At 49.0% G+C, this 18,741-nt stretch overlaps 3 protein-coding genes across 5 annotated transcripts; 1 reads left to right on the top strand and 2 right to left on the bottom strand.

Moving 5' to 3' along the window:
- Positions 1-54: 54 nt before the first annotated feature.
- znf653 (zinc finger protein 653) lies at positions 55-10,264 on the bottom strand. 3 transcript variants are annotated; one of them, XM_015945146.3, is made up of 10 exons: positions 9,975-10,264; positions 9,866-9,906; positions 9,264-9,560; positions 8,755-9,185; positions 8,522-8,678; positions 6,609-6,684; positions 6,303-6,420; positions 6,111-6,225; positions 5,938-6,037; positions 55-778 (listed from the first exon to the last, which is right to left on the bottom strand). In XM_015945146.3, the coding sequence occupies exons 1-10, from the start codon at positions 10,262-10,264 to the stop codon at positions 601-603; spliced, it is 1,803 nt and encodes a 600-aa protein (XP_015800632.3). In that variant the 3' UTR covers positions 55-600. The 3 variants fall into 3 exon arrangements, with proteins under 3 accessions (XP_015800632.3, XP_054606743.2, XP_015800631.3); XM_054750768.2 differs by having other exon boundaries at positions 6,303-6,471; XM_015945145.3 differs by having other exon boundaries at positions 6,303-6,501.
- Positions 10,265-10,492: 228 nt separating this feature from the next.
- On the top strand, positions 10,493-12,661 carry swsap1 (SWIM-type zinc finger 7 associated protein 1). Its single transcript, XM_015945148.3, has 2 exons — positions 10,493-10,978; positions 11,563-12,661. The coding sequence occupies exons 1-2, from the start codon at positions 10,493-10,495 to the stop codon at positions 12,106-12,108; spliced, it is 1,032 nt and encodes a 343-aa protein (XP_015800634.3). The 3' UTR covers positions 12,109-12,661.
- Positions 12,662-13,359: 698 nt separating this feature from the next.
- epor (erythropoietin receptor) lies at positions 13,360-17,800 on the bottom strand. Its single transcript, XM_070543063.1, has 8 exons — positions 17,503-17,800; positions 16,964-17,099; positions 16,594-16,760; positions 16,115-16,266; positions 15,875-16,031; positions 15,675-15,762; positions 15,514-15,601; positions 13,360-15,288 (listed from the first exon to the last, which is right to left on the bottom strand). The coding sequence occupies exons 1-8, from the start codon at positions 17,603-17,605 to the stop codon at positions 14,593-14,595; spliced, it is 1,587 nt and encodes a 528-aa protein (XP_070399164.1). The 5' UTR covers positions 17,606-17,800; the 3' UTR covers positions 13,360-14,592.
- Positions 17,801-18,741: the final 941 nt, after the last annotated feature.

Genomic DNA, 18,741 nt, shown 5'->3' on the forward strand with positions numbered 1-18,741 from the left:
CACACAATCATTCTACCAGTCAGCCACAGGAATGACGGCTAGATGGTGGAGTGCACTTGGAGGATGTCGGTGTGTTTTATTAGAGCAACAGAGCGTCTGCTTTGGACTTTTGTCAGGAATAATGAAACTGCGGAGAGGAAAATCCACTGGGATTTGTGAACCAATCGTATTCCACCAGCTAACCGTGTTCTGACCTTTAAACGTGTCACGTCCCTAAAAGCAACCTCGTCTTCCGTCTTTTAAACAAAAACAAAGATTTAGAACAAGTTTCTCATTTTGGCCTCGTATGACTTAAGGTGTGACATCATCCCTCATTTCCTTAATATTCTTATCTTCGATTAGCTAGCTTTGCTAGCCGAGAGGTCCGTGTGACGCAGATCTGTTGGCTGAAGCAGCAGACAGGTTCAGCCTGCTTGTTAAACTCAGAGTGGCCATGCTGCTGACGGATACCACCGTAGCAGATCCAGTCTGTCCACAACCAAGATCTTCCACTTTTCTGACCCAACCCACATCCTGCACGGCAGGAAGCTCCGCCCACACACGACCCACGTGCGTTCTGTGAGGGCCGTCCTGGACTAGCTCAGCTGATGTCTCAGCCCTTCAGGTGGCCAGCTGCTCCGGGTGGCTCTTCAGCTTGTGGAACTTAACGCTGTCCAGCTTCTCGAACCTCTTGCTGCAGAACTCACAGGTGTAGTTGTATTGGGCCTCCGTCGTGTGCTTCTTCATGTGCCAGTTTAGGGATGCCCGCTGGCGGCACTGGTAGCCGCAGATTTCACACCTGAGTGATGAGGAGGTAAACACAGAAATGATCATGAAGGTTAGCTTCAGCTAGCTGGGCGTCAGCTGCTGCTGGAGTCTCAATTCTAACAAAACGTGTGGTTTTTATTCCAGCCTAGCGTGGCCATGGCCATGTCCTTCATCGTAGGGGTCAAAGGTCAACTATCTGCCAGGACACAGGTTGTGTGGACGCGACACCAACAGGTGGAAACAATTAACTCGTCCAGCATCCTCATCACAAGACGCCTCTCCGAGACTTTCATCTACCTGTTCTAATAAGATGTTAGATTGGTCTCACGAGTGTTTACGTTAACGACCAGGAACAACGACGTTTTATCTAAACGTTCTAATAAGATGTTAGATTGGTCTCACGAGTGTTTACGTTAACGACCAGGAACAACGACGTTTTATCTAAACGTTCTAATAAGATGTTAGATTGGTCTCACGATTGTTTACGTTAACGACCAGGAACAACAACGTTTTATCTAAACGTTCTAATAAGATGTTAGATTGGTCTCACGATTGTTTACGTTAACGACCAGGAACAACAACGTTTTATCTAAACGTTCTAATAAGATGTTAGATTGGTCTCACGAGTGTTTACGTTAACGACCAGGAACAACGACGTTTTATCTAAACGTTTAACTGCTTCAAATCAAATCAACTTTATTTATAGAGCGCTCTCACATGGCCAGAATGGACAAACAAAGCGCTGTACACCAATAAAATGCAACACAATAGGACAGAGATATGACCATTAAAATACACTAAGAAATCCCTGTAAAGTACCGTAACAAATCCTATGAAAATGCAATAAGAAATCCATTTTAAAATACAGTACAAAAACCTGAGGGCCAGCTCACAGTCCATATCCGGCCTACTTCCCCCAACTTCAACGTCCAAAAGCCAGCGAGAACAGATGTGTTTTCAGTCTTCCTTTAAAGGTTTCTAATGACTTGGCCTGTTTTACATCAGCTGGCAGCTCATTCCAGAGACTTGGTCCAAGTACTGAAAAAGCTCAACTACCACGAGACTTCAGGCTGTACCTGGGCACAGTTAGTAGTCTCTGGTCAGCTGACCTAAGGGAACGCACCGGGACATGCTGGTGGATGATTTCAGACAGATATTTAGGTGCCCCTGAGTTTAACGCCTTAAACACAAACAGGATGACCTTAAACCTGATGCGATAAAAGACAGGGAGCCAATGCAAGGCACGTAGGACTGGTGTTATATGTTCAGACCTCCTGGTAGATGTTAGCAACCGAGCAGCCGAGTTCTGAACCGCCTGGAGGCGTGCTATTGGAGCTTGCCTAAGCCCCGCATATAGCGAGTTGCAATAATCCAGCCTGCAGGTAACAAAGGCGTGGATTACAGTTTCCAAATGATTATGGGACAGAAAAGGCTTAATTTTCGCAATGCGGCGTAGATGAAAAAAGCAAGATCTCACGATTCCGTTCACTTGAGCATCAAATCTGAGCTCTGCGTCCAGTTTTACCCCTAAGTTAGTGACCACCGCCTTTTGATGCGGTGCCAGAGTGGAAAAATCAAGCCCTTGGGCACCTCCTAGGGTCTTTGGTGGCGTAAACAGAATAACTTCAGTCTTGTGTTCGTTGAAACACAAGAAGTTTTGAGCCAACCATAGCTTGATGTCCTCAAGGCAGTCCAACAGAGGTTGAATGGTGCATAAACCACCACGCCTAATTGGAAAAATGACCTGGCAATCATCAGCATATAGATGGAATGACACGTCATGTTTACGGAATAGGTCACCCAGGGGTAGGAGATATAGGGAGAATAATAGTGGGGCCAAAATCGATCCCTGGGGAACTCCCAAAGGCAGCTCAGCCAGATCAGAGGAACAGTCCCCCAACCTCACACAAAAATTCCTCCCAGTCAAGTAAGATCGTATCCACTTAAGTGCCTGGCCCGTAATGCCCACAGACCGCTCCAGCCGGTTTATTAGGATGTTCTGATCAACGGTATCAAAGGCTGATGACAGGTGGTCCAAGAGCACCAGAACCACAGCATCACCGGAATCATTAAACTATAAAATGTCATCAAGGACCTTAGGCAGTGCCGATTCAGTGCTATGAAAGGGTTTGAACCCAGATTGAAATACTTCTCCAATTTCCCATTCCTGAAGAAAAGACATCAGTTGGATAAACACAGCCCTCTCTATGATCTTTGAGATGAAAGGGAGTGTAGATACAGGTCTGTAATTGGACAAGATTGTTGGGTCCAATCCTGATTTCTTAAGCAGAGGTCGTACCACCGCCTGCTTTAGGGGAGTAGGGACGTCCCCAGATAGCAAGCTGCAGTACGTGATCACCCACTACGGAAAAAACTTCTGTCAGTAGCCTTGCCGGGAGAACATCAGTTACCGCCCCTGTTGGCTTAAGTCTCATGACCAGATCCTCAAGCTCTGCAAGAGTTAATGGTTGGAAACCCTCCAGTGCCTTTGGAACACAGAGATCGGCAGAGGGGGCATGCTTAAGTGGTGGAATAGAGGCCCTTGTCACCCTTACCTTGTCCACAAAGAAGTCCAAAAACGTGTTACATGACTCAGTGGAGTACTCAATCGCAAGGGGCTCATTGACATTTAAAATAGAGTCCACGGTCATGAAAAGTATCCCAGCATTCTGAGAGTTTAAGGAGATTATGTTGGCAAAGTAACCATTAATATTAGTTTATCATGATGAACGCGGACACGAGTATTGGTTTATCATGATGAATGCGGACACGAGTATTGGTTTATCATGATGAATGCTGACACGAGTATTGGTTTATCATGATGAATGCGGACACGAGTGTTGGTTTATCGTGATGAATTCGGACACGAGTGTTGGTTTATCATGATGAATGCTGACACGACTATTGGTTTATCGTGATGAATGCGGACACGAGTATTGGTTTATCGTGATGAATGCTGACACGACTATTGGTTTATCGTGATGAATGCGGACACGAGTATTGGTTTATCGTGATGAATGCGGACACGAGAATTAGTTTATCATGATGAATGCGGACACGAGTATTGGTTTATCGTGATGAATGCGGACACGAGTATTGGTTTATCGTGATGAATGCGGACACGAGTATTAGTTTATCATGATGAATGCGGACACGAGTATTGGTTTATCGTGATGAATGCGGACACGAGTATTGGTTTATCGTGATGAATGCGGACACGAGTATTAGTTTATCGTGATGAATGCGGACACGAGTATTGGTTTATTATGATGAATGCAGACACAAATATTGGTTTATCGTGATGAATGCGGACACGAGTATTGGTTTATCGTGATGAATGCGGACACGAGTATTGGTTTATCGTGATGAATGCGGACACGAGTATTGGTTTATCGTGATGAATGCGGACACGAGTATTAGTTTATCGTGATGAATGCGGACACGAGTATTAGTTTATCATGATGAATGCGGACACGAGTATTGGTTTATCGTGATGAATGCGGACACGAGTATTGGTTTATCGTGATGAATGCGGACACGAGTATTAGTTTATCGTGATGAATGCGGACACGAGTATTGGTTTATTATGATGAATGCAGACACAAATATTGGTTTATCGTGATGAATGCGGACACGAGTATTGGTTTATCGTGATGAATGCGGACACGAGTATTGGTTTATCGTGATGAATGCGGACACGAGTATTGGTTTATCGTGATGAATGCGGACACGAGTATTAGTTTATCGTGATGAATGCGGACACGAGTATTGGTTTATTATGATGAATGCAGACACAAATATTGGTTTATCGTGATGAATGCGGACACGAGTATTGGTTTATCGTGATGAATGCGGACACGAGTATTAGTTTATCGTGATGAATGCGGACACGAGTATTGGTTTATTGTGATGAATGCGGACACGAGTATTGGTTTATCGTGATGAATGCGGACACGAGTATTGGTTTATTATGATGAATGCGGACACGAGTATTGGTTTATTATGATGAATGCGGACACGAGTATTAGTTTATCGTGATGAATGCGGACACGAGTATTAGTTTATCATGATGAATGCGGACACGAGTATTGGTTTATCGTGATGAATGCGGACACGAGTATTGGTTTATCGTGATGAATGCGGACACGAGTATTAGTTTATCGTGATGAATGCGGACACGAGTATTGGTTTATTGTGATGAATGCAGACACGAGAATTAGTTTATCATGATGAATGCGGACACGAGAATTAGTTTATCATGATGAATGCGGACACGAGAATTAGTTTATCATGATGAATGCGGACACGAGAATTAGTTTATCATGATGAATGCGGACACGAGTATTAGTTTATTGTGATGAATGCGGACACGAGTATTGGTTTATTGTGATGAATGCAGACACGAATATTGGTTTATTATGAATGTTTAACATTTTTACTTCACAATAAGTGAAATAAGCTCTTTATGCATCAGAGGAAGGAGAGGTGTCTGAGGGTTCTGATGACGCCACTATCACCCTCTCTAGATGCTGCTTTGACAAAACGAGTAAAGAAGCAGGGATCACCTGTCCGGGTGGGCCAAACCGAGTCAGTAAGCGTTGGACCGTCCCTTCAAGACCATCAGATGCAAACTTCACCTGACCACCAGCAGACACCCTGAAGGCATCTCGCTCCAACCTGACCAGCCGTAGTGTTCCAGGTGGACCTACGAGCTCCATCGGCAGCCTGTGTGTGCCGACTGCTACGGCCCGCGGATCACCGGGAGCCTTCGCCACGTTTCATTTATCCCCAACTTTTCTGAGACACTTGATCGGGTTTAGCTGCAGAACATGTAAGCTCACACCCCACCATCTCACCCGCTGTCTCAGTTCTCGTGTGTCAGCCATCGTTCATCATAACTCGTTCCGTCTCGTCGTAAGCAGCAGAAATATAGAAGCAGGGATTTTTAGGAACTATATTCATGCAGGTCTGTAATGATTAAAGTGTTGTTTCCCTGGACGAGCAAAAAGACCCGCTTTCATCATCAATCACACATCAAATATAGAGCATCCATATTTTTATGAAATATGACATTTGATAGAATTAATTTATTAATGTCACATCACTGTCTCTGTTGATAACACGGTAAAGGACAGCTGTAATAGCTGTTAAACATCTGTTAAACATCTGTCACCGCTGTGACGGACTCACTGTAGCGGCGTTTCTCCGGTGTGCGTTCTTCGGTGGACCTCCAGGTGATTCTTGCGTTTGAACGACTTCCCGCACGTCTCACAGATGAAATCTCGGACCTCTGTAGGAAGACACGCGTTAGCATCGGAGCATCAGTGAAGCGCGACTGCTGATGTGTGGCGTTGGGAGTCCACCTGAATGGATGATCATGTGACGGTGCAGATGGTTGGACAGGTAGAATTTCTTCCCACAGCCAGGATGAGGGCACACCTTGGTCCGCCCTTTCCTGTGAACTAGATTGACATGATTCTGCAGACAACAGAAATGTTGTCATCTCAGAAAACAGCAGACCAATCACAGCGCAGGACTGACAGGTGTAACGTTACCTGGAAGCTGCTGATTGCCACGTACACCTGACTGCAGCCTTCATACGGACAGTGGAACATCTTAAGCATGCCGTCTGCCTCAATGACCGGGCCCCGCCTGCTTCTCCTGGACCTGACGCTGCAAAAACACAAACGGCTCGTCTCCTGGACCTCCACCAACCACAGGATTCTAGAATCGTTCCAACAGAAGCTGAGACAACTTTTGTTGGCCGGCACAAACGGTTTCCATGGCGATTAGATGGGTTGCCAGGTCCTGACTCGGACAGAAGTGGTGAATAATGAAGCTGGAAGAGGTTTGACACGTACCTGATAAGACTCGCCTGCAGCCCCGGGTCACTGCTCAGCTCCACAGGGGGCGGGGCCAGCTGGGAGGCGCTCACACCTGCAGCAGGTAAGTTTCAGACTGAAGGTGAACACGACACGTACTCCTCTTCATCAGACGGTTGGAGAAACTGTTGCATATTCCTTCCAACTGATCAAATCTAAAGCCTTCAGCGCAGAAACATCCTGGACTGGAGTTACTGGAACGTTTCCTGCTCCGCTGCAGCGGCTCAGCAGAGCGCATCAGACCGTTGCCACGGAGATCTTAAAGGTGTGTTTAGGGAGAGCTGGGATTTCCCGGTTCCTTATATCCAGATTACAGATTACATTTACAGATGACTTACTTGTTTGTTTGGTAAACGGAAGAAAAAACACGTAGGGTGGTAAATGATTACGACAGCAAAACCAGGATAACGAGAGTTCGGTCTCATCTGCGTGCATAACCCTAGAGAATTCATCCATTCATCATCTGAACCTCTTCATCCTCAGCAGGGCCTCAGAGAGCTGGTGTTTAGGTGTTCAGTTACTAAATCTGGACCGGAACCAGACCGGCGCTGTGCCTGTGGCTCCACAAAGGGTCCCACATCCCAGCGGAGCTCCAGGAGGACCTCCTCCAGGAATCTGCTCAAGAGCCTCTCTGGATTCTCACCTGCGCTCACCGAGGACCGTCCCCCCTGAGAGCACGCTCTGCAGGTCTTCCAACAGCAGCCATGCTACCCTGTCAGGGTCCCGGGAAGATAACGTAATAATGTCCTGTTTGTTTACATGTTGTTGTTCTGTAACGATGTTTGTTTACATGTTGTTGTTCTGTAACGATGTTTGTTTACATGTTGTTGTTCTGTAACGATGTTTGTTTACATGTTGTTGTTCTGTAACGATGTTTGTTTACATGTTGTTGTTCTGTAACGATGTTTGTTTACATGTTGTTGTTCTGTAACGATGTTTGTTTACATGTTGTTGTTCTGTAACGATGTTTGTTTACATTTACCTCCTGTTGTCTGTTTGATGTCATCACTTTATAAATGAGATCAGATGATACTCAGTACTTTATCCCTACTTGAGTAACTTCTTGGACAGCTACTCTTACTTGAGTACAGGTGTTGGCTACTCTACCCCCCCCCACCCCACCCCACCCACCCCATGGATCAGCGGCGCCCCCAGCTGGACACAGTAAAAACCTGCAGCTCCTGTTTATTACTCCATGGTGTGCTGTTGGTCGTTTGGATTTACGAGAACTAATTCCAGCGCCGGTTAGATTTAACTAACTAACTAACTAACTAACCAACCAACCCAGCCGGCCCCATGCTTCCTTACAGGACCGTCTCTGCAGGGCTGCAACAAACTATCATCCGGATCATCGACCAATCGGATGAGGTCTCGACTCGATTAACCGGATTAAATCAGATCAAGTCAAACTTTATTTATAAAGCACTTTCATACAAAAACGTAACTCAGACCCTGCATACCCCACTGGTGTCCTTCACTAAAGGACTTACACTGCTCAGGGATCGTTCCTCTCTAACCCTAACCCTTTACTTTAACAACAGAGCACGACAACACGCATCACGTGATACGTCACAGTTAAACTAGGACCAGTAAAGTGACCAACAAGCTCAGCAGTAGCTGCTGGACATGCTAACAGCATCTTTCAGTGCTGATGAATGTCCTGAGAGCTGCCGGCTGGTAAGGGTCGCCGTGGCAACGGTAATCCACCAGGATGATACGTTTATTTAACAGAATTCGGTTCTTGTTATTGTGGACGTTTTTACCGGGGCGTACCGCGACAACGGTTACCGTGACAACCCTGCTACTGGATGGTGAACACCACACCGCGTGTGCAGCCGTTCCTACGCACAGGTCTGTCGGTGCACGGCGTTCTGGCTGCGAACGGAGCCTACCGGTCACGGAGTCGTCCTCCTCTGTGGGCTGGACCTGGTCGTAGGCGACACCGCCGATGACGGTGCAGGTGACCTCCTCCATGTTTCCGCTGCCCATGTTGAGCTGGATTCCTTCTGAGGCCAAGGCCTCGTAGCTGGGACCAGTGATGATGATCAGCTAGAGAAGAGGAGACAACAGTCCTGCTCATGACGAGTCAGAAGGCTTGTTCTACGTCAGGAACGTCTCTTCTCACCTGTGAGCCCTCCAGAGCCGTCCTCTGGTCCGCCATCTCACAGCCGCTCACCACCGTCTGCAGAGTCTGAGGGTCCAGCAGGTCCGGCTGCTCCCGCACGGCCGGCGAGACACAAACACGCCGTGAGAGCACCGAGTCCTCCGTCCTCTCCACTTCGCCAGTCAAAGATGTTGCCATGGTAACACAGTCGTAACCACACCCAGCCACGGTGATTCCTTCTTCTGCGAGCCGCTCTGCCTCTCCCTCCACCTGCTTCAGGCCTTCTGAAGGAAGCGGGTGCAGCGCCGCAGTGGGGGAGCTCTGCTGCTGCACCTCCACCTCCCATGTGGGTTGTCCCATCAGTGCAGCAGTGTCTGTGGACGCCTCTGGACTGGACATGACACGTAGACTTGTAGCTTCTGCAGTCTGGACAGCTGGACACTCAGAAATGTCTTCAGGAGGGCAGACAGATAACAACAATCACCTCAGGAAGAGAAAAGGTTCCCATCTCCTCGGTAGGGATACTGTACCTGCATCTCCTCCGGTCCTCAGCGTGTCTTCAGTCAGAGACACGTCTGGTCTGACCCTGGCCTCCTCATCGCTGTCCTCATCTCGCCTCTCCTCGAGCTCGGACTCGCTCCCCCCCCTCAGGGGAGGGAAGAGGTGGTGCACAAACGAGTGGTTGGAGTCACACTGCCACCTGGCAGCGGTGGAGAAGTCTGGCTGGGGCTCCAGGGTTCTGAGCTGGGGCTCGTGGGGGCAGGAGCCCGAGTGCTCCTGGTACCAGCGCACCAGGTCCCGGAGGCTCGACACGCACTGCTTCCTGTCTGCCGACCAACAGGAAATACACCTTAAATCAAGGAGGTGCGCTCCCAGAGCCAGAGCTTCCCGTTGGCACACCTGTTCCCTCACACAGCCAATCACAGCACACCTGTATCGGGATTCTGGACAGGTGAAGTCCTTCAAACCTGATGAAGGTGTTGGTACCAGACCTGAGTGCTCCAGAGCCACACCCAGCTCAGGTTGTTGATGGCAGACACCAGAGCTACTGGACCCTGATGCAGCCGCTCTAAACCAGCATAAAGACTGACTCTATTGTTTTATTGTCATCAGAATAAAAGCCAAAGTTCACCTTTTCTCCGTTTTCCTGGAACCCCCTCACGTGGCTTCTCCCTGCAGGTAACACACCTGTTTACTTTAAACTTCTCAGATGTGAGCCCTCACGTAAACACAACCGGTACCTGCAGTGTGTCCGCCGGTACCGGTCTCCGTAGGTGCTGTTGAGCAGGATCAGGTACTCGGCCAGCCCCGCGTCGCTCAGGCCGGTCCTCCTGCGGAGCTCGCTCCACAGCTGGTGCGCCTCTCCCAGGTAAACCCGCCGAACGTCGTACTTCTTCCGGGACTCGAGGCGCCTCCGGGCCCGGTCCGAGTCGGTGAGCCTCGGCCGCCCCCTGCAGCGTCTCAGCACACCTCGGGTCCCGGTTCCGGTCGTGTCCAAGGGATCGTCTGCGTTCAACGGGTGGTGCGCCATGTTGGGTCAACAGCTGATACGACCGGAAGTTGCGTCAAGACTCGCAGGCAAACGGAATTACGTCAGACTTTAAACAACCTGTCTCACGTTTATCCGCGGCGCGCGCATGAAGGTTCAGGCTCCACACTGTTGTAGAAATATAGAAATATAACAGTTTATTAATGTCGATGGTAGAAGCGCAGCAGGTGTTCTGCCGAAACCGGTACACCTGGCTTTTCAAGTGTTCTGATGCAAGGAGCGCGTTTAAGAACAGCAGAAACAACAACAACAATAATAATAATAATAATAATAATAATAATAATAATAATAACGTTTCCGGGAGGATTGTTTTTACCAACACCGCCACAGACCGGGGCGGAACCGGACAACGGACTCGCTGTTTTCACCCGGACCGCTTTTACACGAACTCCGAAGTGCTACGCGGGAATCCGCGGGTGTCCTGTAGTAATGGCGGACGTACTGACGCTCGTTTTCAGGACCTTCTCGTCCAAAACGTCCCAGAAGAAGGTGGGTGCGGGTCTTCCCGCCCCGGGCCCCCGCAGCTGCTTGGTGGTGGGTCAGCACCGCATCAGCCGCCCGCTGCTGCTGCTCGCGGCCGTGACCGCCGCCTCAGAGACGGGCATCAGGGTCTCGTTCTTCACCCCGACACAGATCCAGAGCCTCCCGGTGTTCCTGCAGAAGTCCGGTCCCAGTCTGAGCCCAGAGAGCCTGAAGGTAGCGCTCCCGCCATGTTTCTGGCGTCATCGTCAGTGACGTCCATCTTCACACGAGTTAACGTCACAACCACACACACACACACACACACACGAGAGAAGGTGCAGATGTACACAGAAGGGTTTATGGTGTGTGTTCCTGTACTTTCTACACACCCGAGGACCTTTCTGACCTTCTTCTCCACAAAGTCACAAGTGTCAGTGACTATACAGCAATCCTCATACTAAGCAAGCATGCAGCGACAGTGGAGAGGAAAACTCCCTTTTAACAGGAAGAAACCTCCAAAGAATCCTGGCTCAGTATAAGCAGCCATCCTCCACGACTCACTGGGGATGGAGAAGACAGAGCACACACACACACACACACACACTCATGCACACGGATGGATGGATGAAAAAGGGCCTTCTCAGCTGCCCCTCTCTGTTTTTGGGTTAGGGTTATGCATCCATGAATGAATGAATGAATGAAGTGGATCCAAGTGCACGTATACATTTACATCTGCAGTTATGTTTGTGTGTTTTTGATAAAACTTTATTGAACATGTCATTATTAACTCTGCCTTGAACTTTTCTTTTATTTTGAAGAGAATCACGTTCTCCTACCCCCGGACCCTGGAGGAGCTGCTCCAGCAGGTTGCTGGTCTTCATGAGTCCCCCACCCCCCCTGCTCTGATCATCGTGGACAGACTGGAGGACTTCCTGTCGGGTTCTGCTGGCAGCGGCCATGTCGGGCTCCACTCTGCAGAGCGGTTGTCCGCCGCACATTTGTCCGCGCTGCTCTGTGACACCTCTGCTTTCCTTACTCACGTCCTGCAGCAGCAGGGGTCCTCCTCCTCCCCCTGCTGCCTCATCGCCTCCTTCCTGTCGAAGGAAGACTCTCAGCTGGACAGCAGGGACTCGTCCACCTCAGATCCCATCCTTGATGTTGTTGACCGTTATTTCCAGGTGCGCTGTACTCTGGATCAGGACAGAAGCTACGAGGCTGCAGCAGCGTCAGCGCAGGAGGCGTGGCACCTTTACCTCTCTGGGGGGCGGGACCCAGCCTGTGATGGCAGGCCATCTGGAGGCCAGGAGTGGAAGCTGTTGGTCTATGCTGACGGTTTAATGGAGTTCACATTAGTTGGACCTTGAGGCCTCTCTGGTCCTGAAGCAGGAAGCCTTCACACCAATGCAGACTCCTTTCTCAGAGTCTGGAATGTCTTTGTGTTCTCTTTGTTTGCCTTTGTACCTGGAACTTTTGTAGGCAGCAGCTGGACCAGGTGAGGAAGCCCCGCCCCCTTTGTAACTCGGGTAGAAGATCCTTCAGAGTTTAAACACGTCACACCTGGTGGAACTTCGTGTTTTTAGGCCTCCTCTCAAATCGAACTCATAAGCCGTGCTGGGATGAGACACAGGTGTGTGGTTTCCACGGTAACCATAAAGAGCATCTTTTACCTGCTCACCTGTGTGAGGAACATAACCCGGCTCTGGGTTGGTTCTGCCCACGATAAACAGGTTAAGTGTAAACGAACTAATAAATGATTGTTTTGGGTCCTCGAGGTTCGCCATTCAGCATGTTTTAGTTGTTTCTCTGCTTCACCGCACCTTGAGCTGCTGAACAGGGTAATCAGGTCTGTTGGAGCAGGAAAACACCTAAAACACGTGGAACAGAGGCTTTAACCTCTGACCCATACGTCAAAACCAACGTTTCTGAATCAGTCCTGTATTTTTACCCGACCGCGTCAGTGGTTCGGGTCGTCTGTGAAGGAAAAATCTCATCAATATTTTTACCAATTTCACTTTATTTATTCGTGAAGTACCTGCTAGCGCCTTAGCGGAGGCCCAAGGTGCCGCACAGGACGTCAACACCAGAGCAGTAATAAACACACCGATGATACGAATATAAAAGCCGGCGCTGGGGAGAACCAGCCCACAACAGTGGGTTTAAGGTCCTGAAGAGAAGGATCGCTTTGTATGAAATAAACATAAATCAGTTATTTAAACATCTGAAATAGTTTTAGTTCGGAGCAAACATCAGTTCTTTCACATCAGTGCTCTGATTTCAGAAATGAAAAACAAGGAAGTGTCTGAAGCCTGTTCCACACCAAATGTGCTGCGTTCTGCTTTCCATACAACTTCCACACAATCGAGTCTAACCAGATGGAACTCCGGAAGTTTCCACGCGGAGTCGGCCTTTCCCTGAAGAAATGACCCGGCATGTTTCAGCAAGCTGCATCCGGTACATTTCAAAATAAAAGCCATGTTACTTTTTCTGGCTTTAATTTGACTATTAATGACGTTATCAGTTGACGTTGTTTTTACAGGTAGATTTGTTGTTTGGTTAGGGTTAGTCTGTCGGCGTGAAGCAGGATAAAGCATGTCCATAAAATCTAAAAGGCTCAGTTAAAGAAACAAAACAGATTTATTGTACTTCAGCAAAGAGGTGAGACGTAAAAGTGAGAACAGTAGTAACAGTTTAAAATACCACAGGAAATAATGCAAACACGTGTTTGTGGGGTCTTCGTGAAGGTTTGAGTTGTCAGATATGTACACTTTTATTTCCAACACCTGCATGGTACAACGCTAACGCGACATTAGAGAGGATCCCTTTGACCTTCACAATGATGTCAGGACGGCTTTTTAACGTCGGAGGGAAATTCAGACAAACGCCACCGCTACAGCTCCTCTGACTGTGGTCGCCACTCAGCGGGCTAACGCTAACCCTACAGTAATCAGAATCTAAGGCCGACTTGACTAAATGACAAAAACGTAAAGGAGGCATGAAGAGTTTCAGAGTGAAAGCAGAAGATGCTTCGTATTAGAAAGTACTAAGGAGACAGGAAATCATGACGCCATCAGAAGACGAGAGAAGCTGCTGGTTTGTATTTAGATTAGCTCGTGGTCGTTTTAAGCTAGTCCTTGTCCTCCGATTAGGCGGGCAGTTGGCGCCGCTCTGGTTCAAACCTCTTAATTACAACGAGTTTGATGCCCAGCATCTTCCCAGCTTCAGCTATGAATACATGAATTTATCAGAACACCTTAGAAGTGAACACTCTTTCCGTTTGATTCATCTCGTTAATTACCAAATGTTAGCTTCCTGACAGCAGGAAGTGACTGGATGATGCTACTAGCGTGGTTGTTAGCATGTTGACTAGCTGCTGCCAGCATGGTCATGCTCCTACGTCCAAAAATGGACATCGGAGAACATTCAAAGCTTTGGACACGCGTGGTTTGTCAGTGACAACTAATCATCAGAGAAATGTTCCCAACAGTCTCGCGCTGGAACTGCTCTGCTGTGTATGATAGCACATCTGTCTGTGCGCTGAAGCAACGGTGGATCACAAACGCCGCTGTCTCACTACTCCAGTATAAAATACCATCTGAAACACGAGGAAGCGCGCAGAATGTCAGGATTTCTGCGCTGGTGTGCTGAACAGTGTAGTGGTGAGCAGGTGGACCACAGTGGACCCTCAGACACATCAAGCAGACTCGTCTCAGTCCTTTAGCTACACGCTGGTGTCCGTCGGCTCCTGGGATCCTCCCTTAGCAGTTGATGGTGCCTTGGGTGAGTATCCAGTAGTCACCAAGCCCCCGAAAGCCGCCTCCGGCTTTGTGCTGGTCCAATTGGGCTTCTCCTCAGCCATCGTCATGGACATGGTACTGCCTTGTTAGGAAGGGTCTTCTGTGGGGTGGAATTTCATTTTTGTACTCGTTGGCATAGAGAGCCACTTTCCCCAAGTCATCAACTCTGCTCATGGGGCTGTAATCCATGGAGACCCCTGAGTCTGCCACTGCCATGTAGGTGTAGCCGGGGCCTTTGGGTGTCCAGCCTTGGCTTGGGTACTCAAAGCTGGACTGGGATGAGAGGCGACCGGACCCTGAGCTTTGCTGCCCGGACCCTAGGTCAGAGTGGAACTCGCTCAGCGGTGTCTTTCTAGAGGCAACATGCATCTCAAGGGGTAAGGCTTCCTCCAGAGTGTCATCTACGTGGTCTTCTTCGCTGTGATTGTTGGTGCTGAGGGTGACATAAGTGTCCTGAGATTCCAGCAGAGAAGACCCCATCCCGGGACGAGTCTCTCGTAAGCGTTCCATCAGCCAGTGCTGCTGCTGTGTGGCTCTCCACTCGTCTGTCTGAGCTGAATCACTCCCGTTAGACAACTCCCGCTCATCACGCTGAGTGGAAGCGTTACAGGCCTTAGGCGGGAGAGGTGGAGAGGCCAGAGAGCGGCACAGGTTAAGTTCAGAGAGGACTTCTACAGGAGAGGGGCGTTCTTCAGAGTACAGGAGAGCCGAAGTCACCCACAAGCCTCCACTGGTCTGTCTTAACCACTCCTAAAGACAAACCCATAATGGTGACACATTAGCGGTAGCTAGCCTAGAGCAGTCTCCGTGCTAGCGCACTCGTACTAAAGAAAGAAAACCATCTTTTATTCAGCGCTTCTCCAGACAAAAATCACGAGGAGCTTCACAAACAAAAACACGATTAAGTACAAAAAAGAGCAAAAATATGTTTAAAATGAGAGAAAAAAGTTACAGTTGTGTAAGGAAAGGTCTTACCTGGAGGTCTCCACCGTAAACAGTGAAAAGACCCTGGAATTTGCTGTCAGGAACTGGAATAGTGGGCCAGACCTTCTTTATGAAGAACCTAGGAACAAGAAACAAACCAACTGTTGGTAAAAGAGCGATGAGCATGCCTTCACCGTTCCCGGAGCACTGACCTGTGATGGGACAAAAGCACGATGAGACAAAGCAGAAAGAGGATGAAAGTGATGATGAAAGTCAGGGACACAATGAGTGGGTCAAGATCTGCAGGAGACACCAGAGGACGGTTGGACAAGAGTGAGCGTGGTGGTCCTACATGCAGCATGCCACCCCTGCTGCAGGAGGGAGACGCGGGTTTTTCATGGTAAGCTTCTACCTGCAGGCAAAGTTTCCATCCACACCGGATCGCTCCAGGCACTCCAGTAGCCGCTGTAGGTGATGCCGTCCAACCTTACACGGACTTCAACCCTGTACCTGGTAGCAGCCTGAAGACCTCGGAGAATCAGCTCAGAGCAAGCTCGGGCCACCTCCACCTGTGGAGAACAGATCCTTAATAATAACCCGTAACCCAAAAAGGTGCCAACAGCCCTTCGTTGTGTTGAGGCCACCACCTCACCTGCCCAGCAGGGTCGCCCTCCTTAGCGTACATAACCTCGTAGATCATGCTGTCATCCATGTACTTGAGAGGAGGCGGCACCCAGCTAACGTTCAGCTGCCCCTGATGACCCGTGCTGCTGACGGTCACGTTTTCAGGAGGGTCCAAAAGAACTGGCAGACAAACACGGGCGTGCATGATTTTAAGGGAAATGACACAGCAGGATTATAATCTACACATAAGGAAGCTTAGCTGAGTGTTCTGTTGATGCTAACGTGTTGCAGGATCAGTTTTTACTCTCTGTTCACTTCGGGAGCAGCCTCTATGCTGGAGTCACAAGACTGATAAACGTGCGACCTAGCCAAGGTGAGGGAGCTTTATGAGGACACCTGCGATTACCAGCTGATCAGAGAAACCAATCAGACCCGCCCTGACCAAAAGTCCTACTGCTGCACTTAGCTGCTTCGTATTCGGAGAGGAAACGCAGCTCAGATACGTACAAACAAGCTCGACGAGAAGGCTTCGGTTGTGGATCATAACGCTTTCACGATGAACTTGGATGTCCAACTGGACGAACATCTGAATCCGGTCCAGGTGGCAGACGAACAGCTTTTTCCCGCCTGCAGCCGGGGCGACAGTCAGAGGGCACCTGCTGCCGTTTTCATTTCTGCAGAAACACAAATTTAATGTTGGAATCAAATCTAAACACGACCAGCAAACTCAGTCGTCTCCTCCCTTTCATCCCGAAGCATTCCCCAAGGAGAGCCAGGAAGCCACCAGAGGCATCACGTTTGCATTAATCTTGTTCTAAAACATTTGTAATGTCATAAAGTCAAATCCCATCTCAGTCTGGTGAGAAGAGAGCCTTACTGGTAGGCGTAGGTGAAGGAGTACTGCTCCACAGGACCAGCCCTCTCCTCATCTTCCTCCCAGAAGCAGGTGAAGGCCTTCCTGCCCTCAGCGAAGCACTTTGGGTTCTCCGGTTCCGCCGCCAGGAGCATGGAGGCTGAAGGAGGTGAAGGAGGAGGAGTTCTCCTTGTTAGTGTGAAACATGACTCCCAGTATGTCCACTGGTCAGGGTGGGGGGACACAACCGGCATGAGGACCGGGGAATCTTTACAGTAGGTGTACATAAATATCTATAACATTACAGCCTAGAGGCTCTTTGTGCAGAACTAAGTACACAGGTGGCAGGATCGGCCAATCACACGTTAGCAAGCATCAGCAGAGCCAGTAGATGAGCTTGGTTCTAGTGGGAAACGGGCTCCAGCACAACCAGTGTCTGCACTCCGCTAACGTTGTTTTGGACGGGGACAGGTGGAGACATGCCCCTCCTGTCCCCCCCAAAAGTACGTCCATGCCAGTGGGATCACAGTAGACCCCTCTCCGGTACCAAAGCTGAGTCCTACCTTTACGTTGGAAATCCTGCGCGCGCTGAGCGGTGGAGACGGTCCCCATGACGCAGCACACCAGGTAGACGGCCACCAGTCGTCTGTGTTGGTCACGTGTCATCCTTTAGTCGGTCAGAACACAAAGACCTGGAGCCTCTGCGGAGCACCAGCATCACCGCACAACGAGCTGCCCCAAACACGCGCGCAGCCCCGCAGGAGGAGTGTTTTAGTTCCGATATGACGGACGGGTGACGCGCCTGCCTCTGGGCGATAAGAAGTAGGAGTAGGGCTGTTTACTCTGTGTGTGTGTGTGTGTGTGGGGGGGGGGGGGGGGGGGGGGGGGGGTGAAGCGTTTCCCCTGTTGGTGAGCGGGAGTCACGCGCTCGTTGATGTTTATTTGGCTGAAGGTCTGCGTCAACACGCGCAACGGAGGCATCTCTCTCTCTCTCTCTCTCTCTCTCTCTCTCTCTCTCTCTCTCTCTCTCTCTCTCTCTCTCTCTCTCTCTCTCTCTCTCTCTCTCTCTCTCTCTCTCTCTCCCCCCTCCCTCCATGTTTATTCGTGATATTTTATTCTGTCTGGCTCCATGTCACACTTCTCTGACTACTAGCAGACCAACTGCAACGGTTTCTTATCTCATTTCTGCACCTTTCTGCTTTTCTTTTCTCTGTTGTGCGTGTGTGTGTGTGTGTGTGTGTGTGTGTGGGGGGGGGGGGGGGGCAGTGGCCCATCCCTACCCGCTCAAATGCAACTCAGTGCGCCTTTACGTCACACATGGTCCGGAGTGTTGATGTAAACAAAATCTGCATTTCATGCACTAATTTGAATATACGGTGACCATATTTCCATTTCCAAACAAGAGGACAGGGGATCTGTGCCTATGACGTCACACCATGGCAACGCCACACAAACCATGTTGGGACCCATTTTTTGTAAGAACTAAATTAATATCAGATTCTGCCAATTAAAGGGCTCTAAAACAATTCATATGTAAATATTTAGCATATTTACTGCAAAATCTAATTTTTCTGCTTTAGTGCTGCAACAAGGTTTTATTAATAATAAATTATTATACCTTTTGTTTTACTACAGCATCGGTAAGCTTCCTGTGCACAGATTATTAAGGATGCTTGTTTCAGCTGTGAGATTAGACGATAGGATCAATGATAACATAAGTTGTCACACACTCCATGGAAACTTTCAGAGAATCCACTAATAGTGGCTTTCAAATGGTTTTGTTACTTTTAGCAAGTTTAGAA

This window comes from Nothobranchius furzeri, chromosome 12 (genome assembly GCF_043380555.1).
Source record: "Nothobranchius furzeri strain GRZ-AD chromosome 12, NfurGRZ-RIMD1, whole genome shotgun sequence".
Taxonomy (NCBI): Eukaryota; Metazoa; Chordata; class Actinopteri; order Cyprinodontiformes; family Nothobranchiidae; genus Nothobranchius; species Nothobranchius furzeri.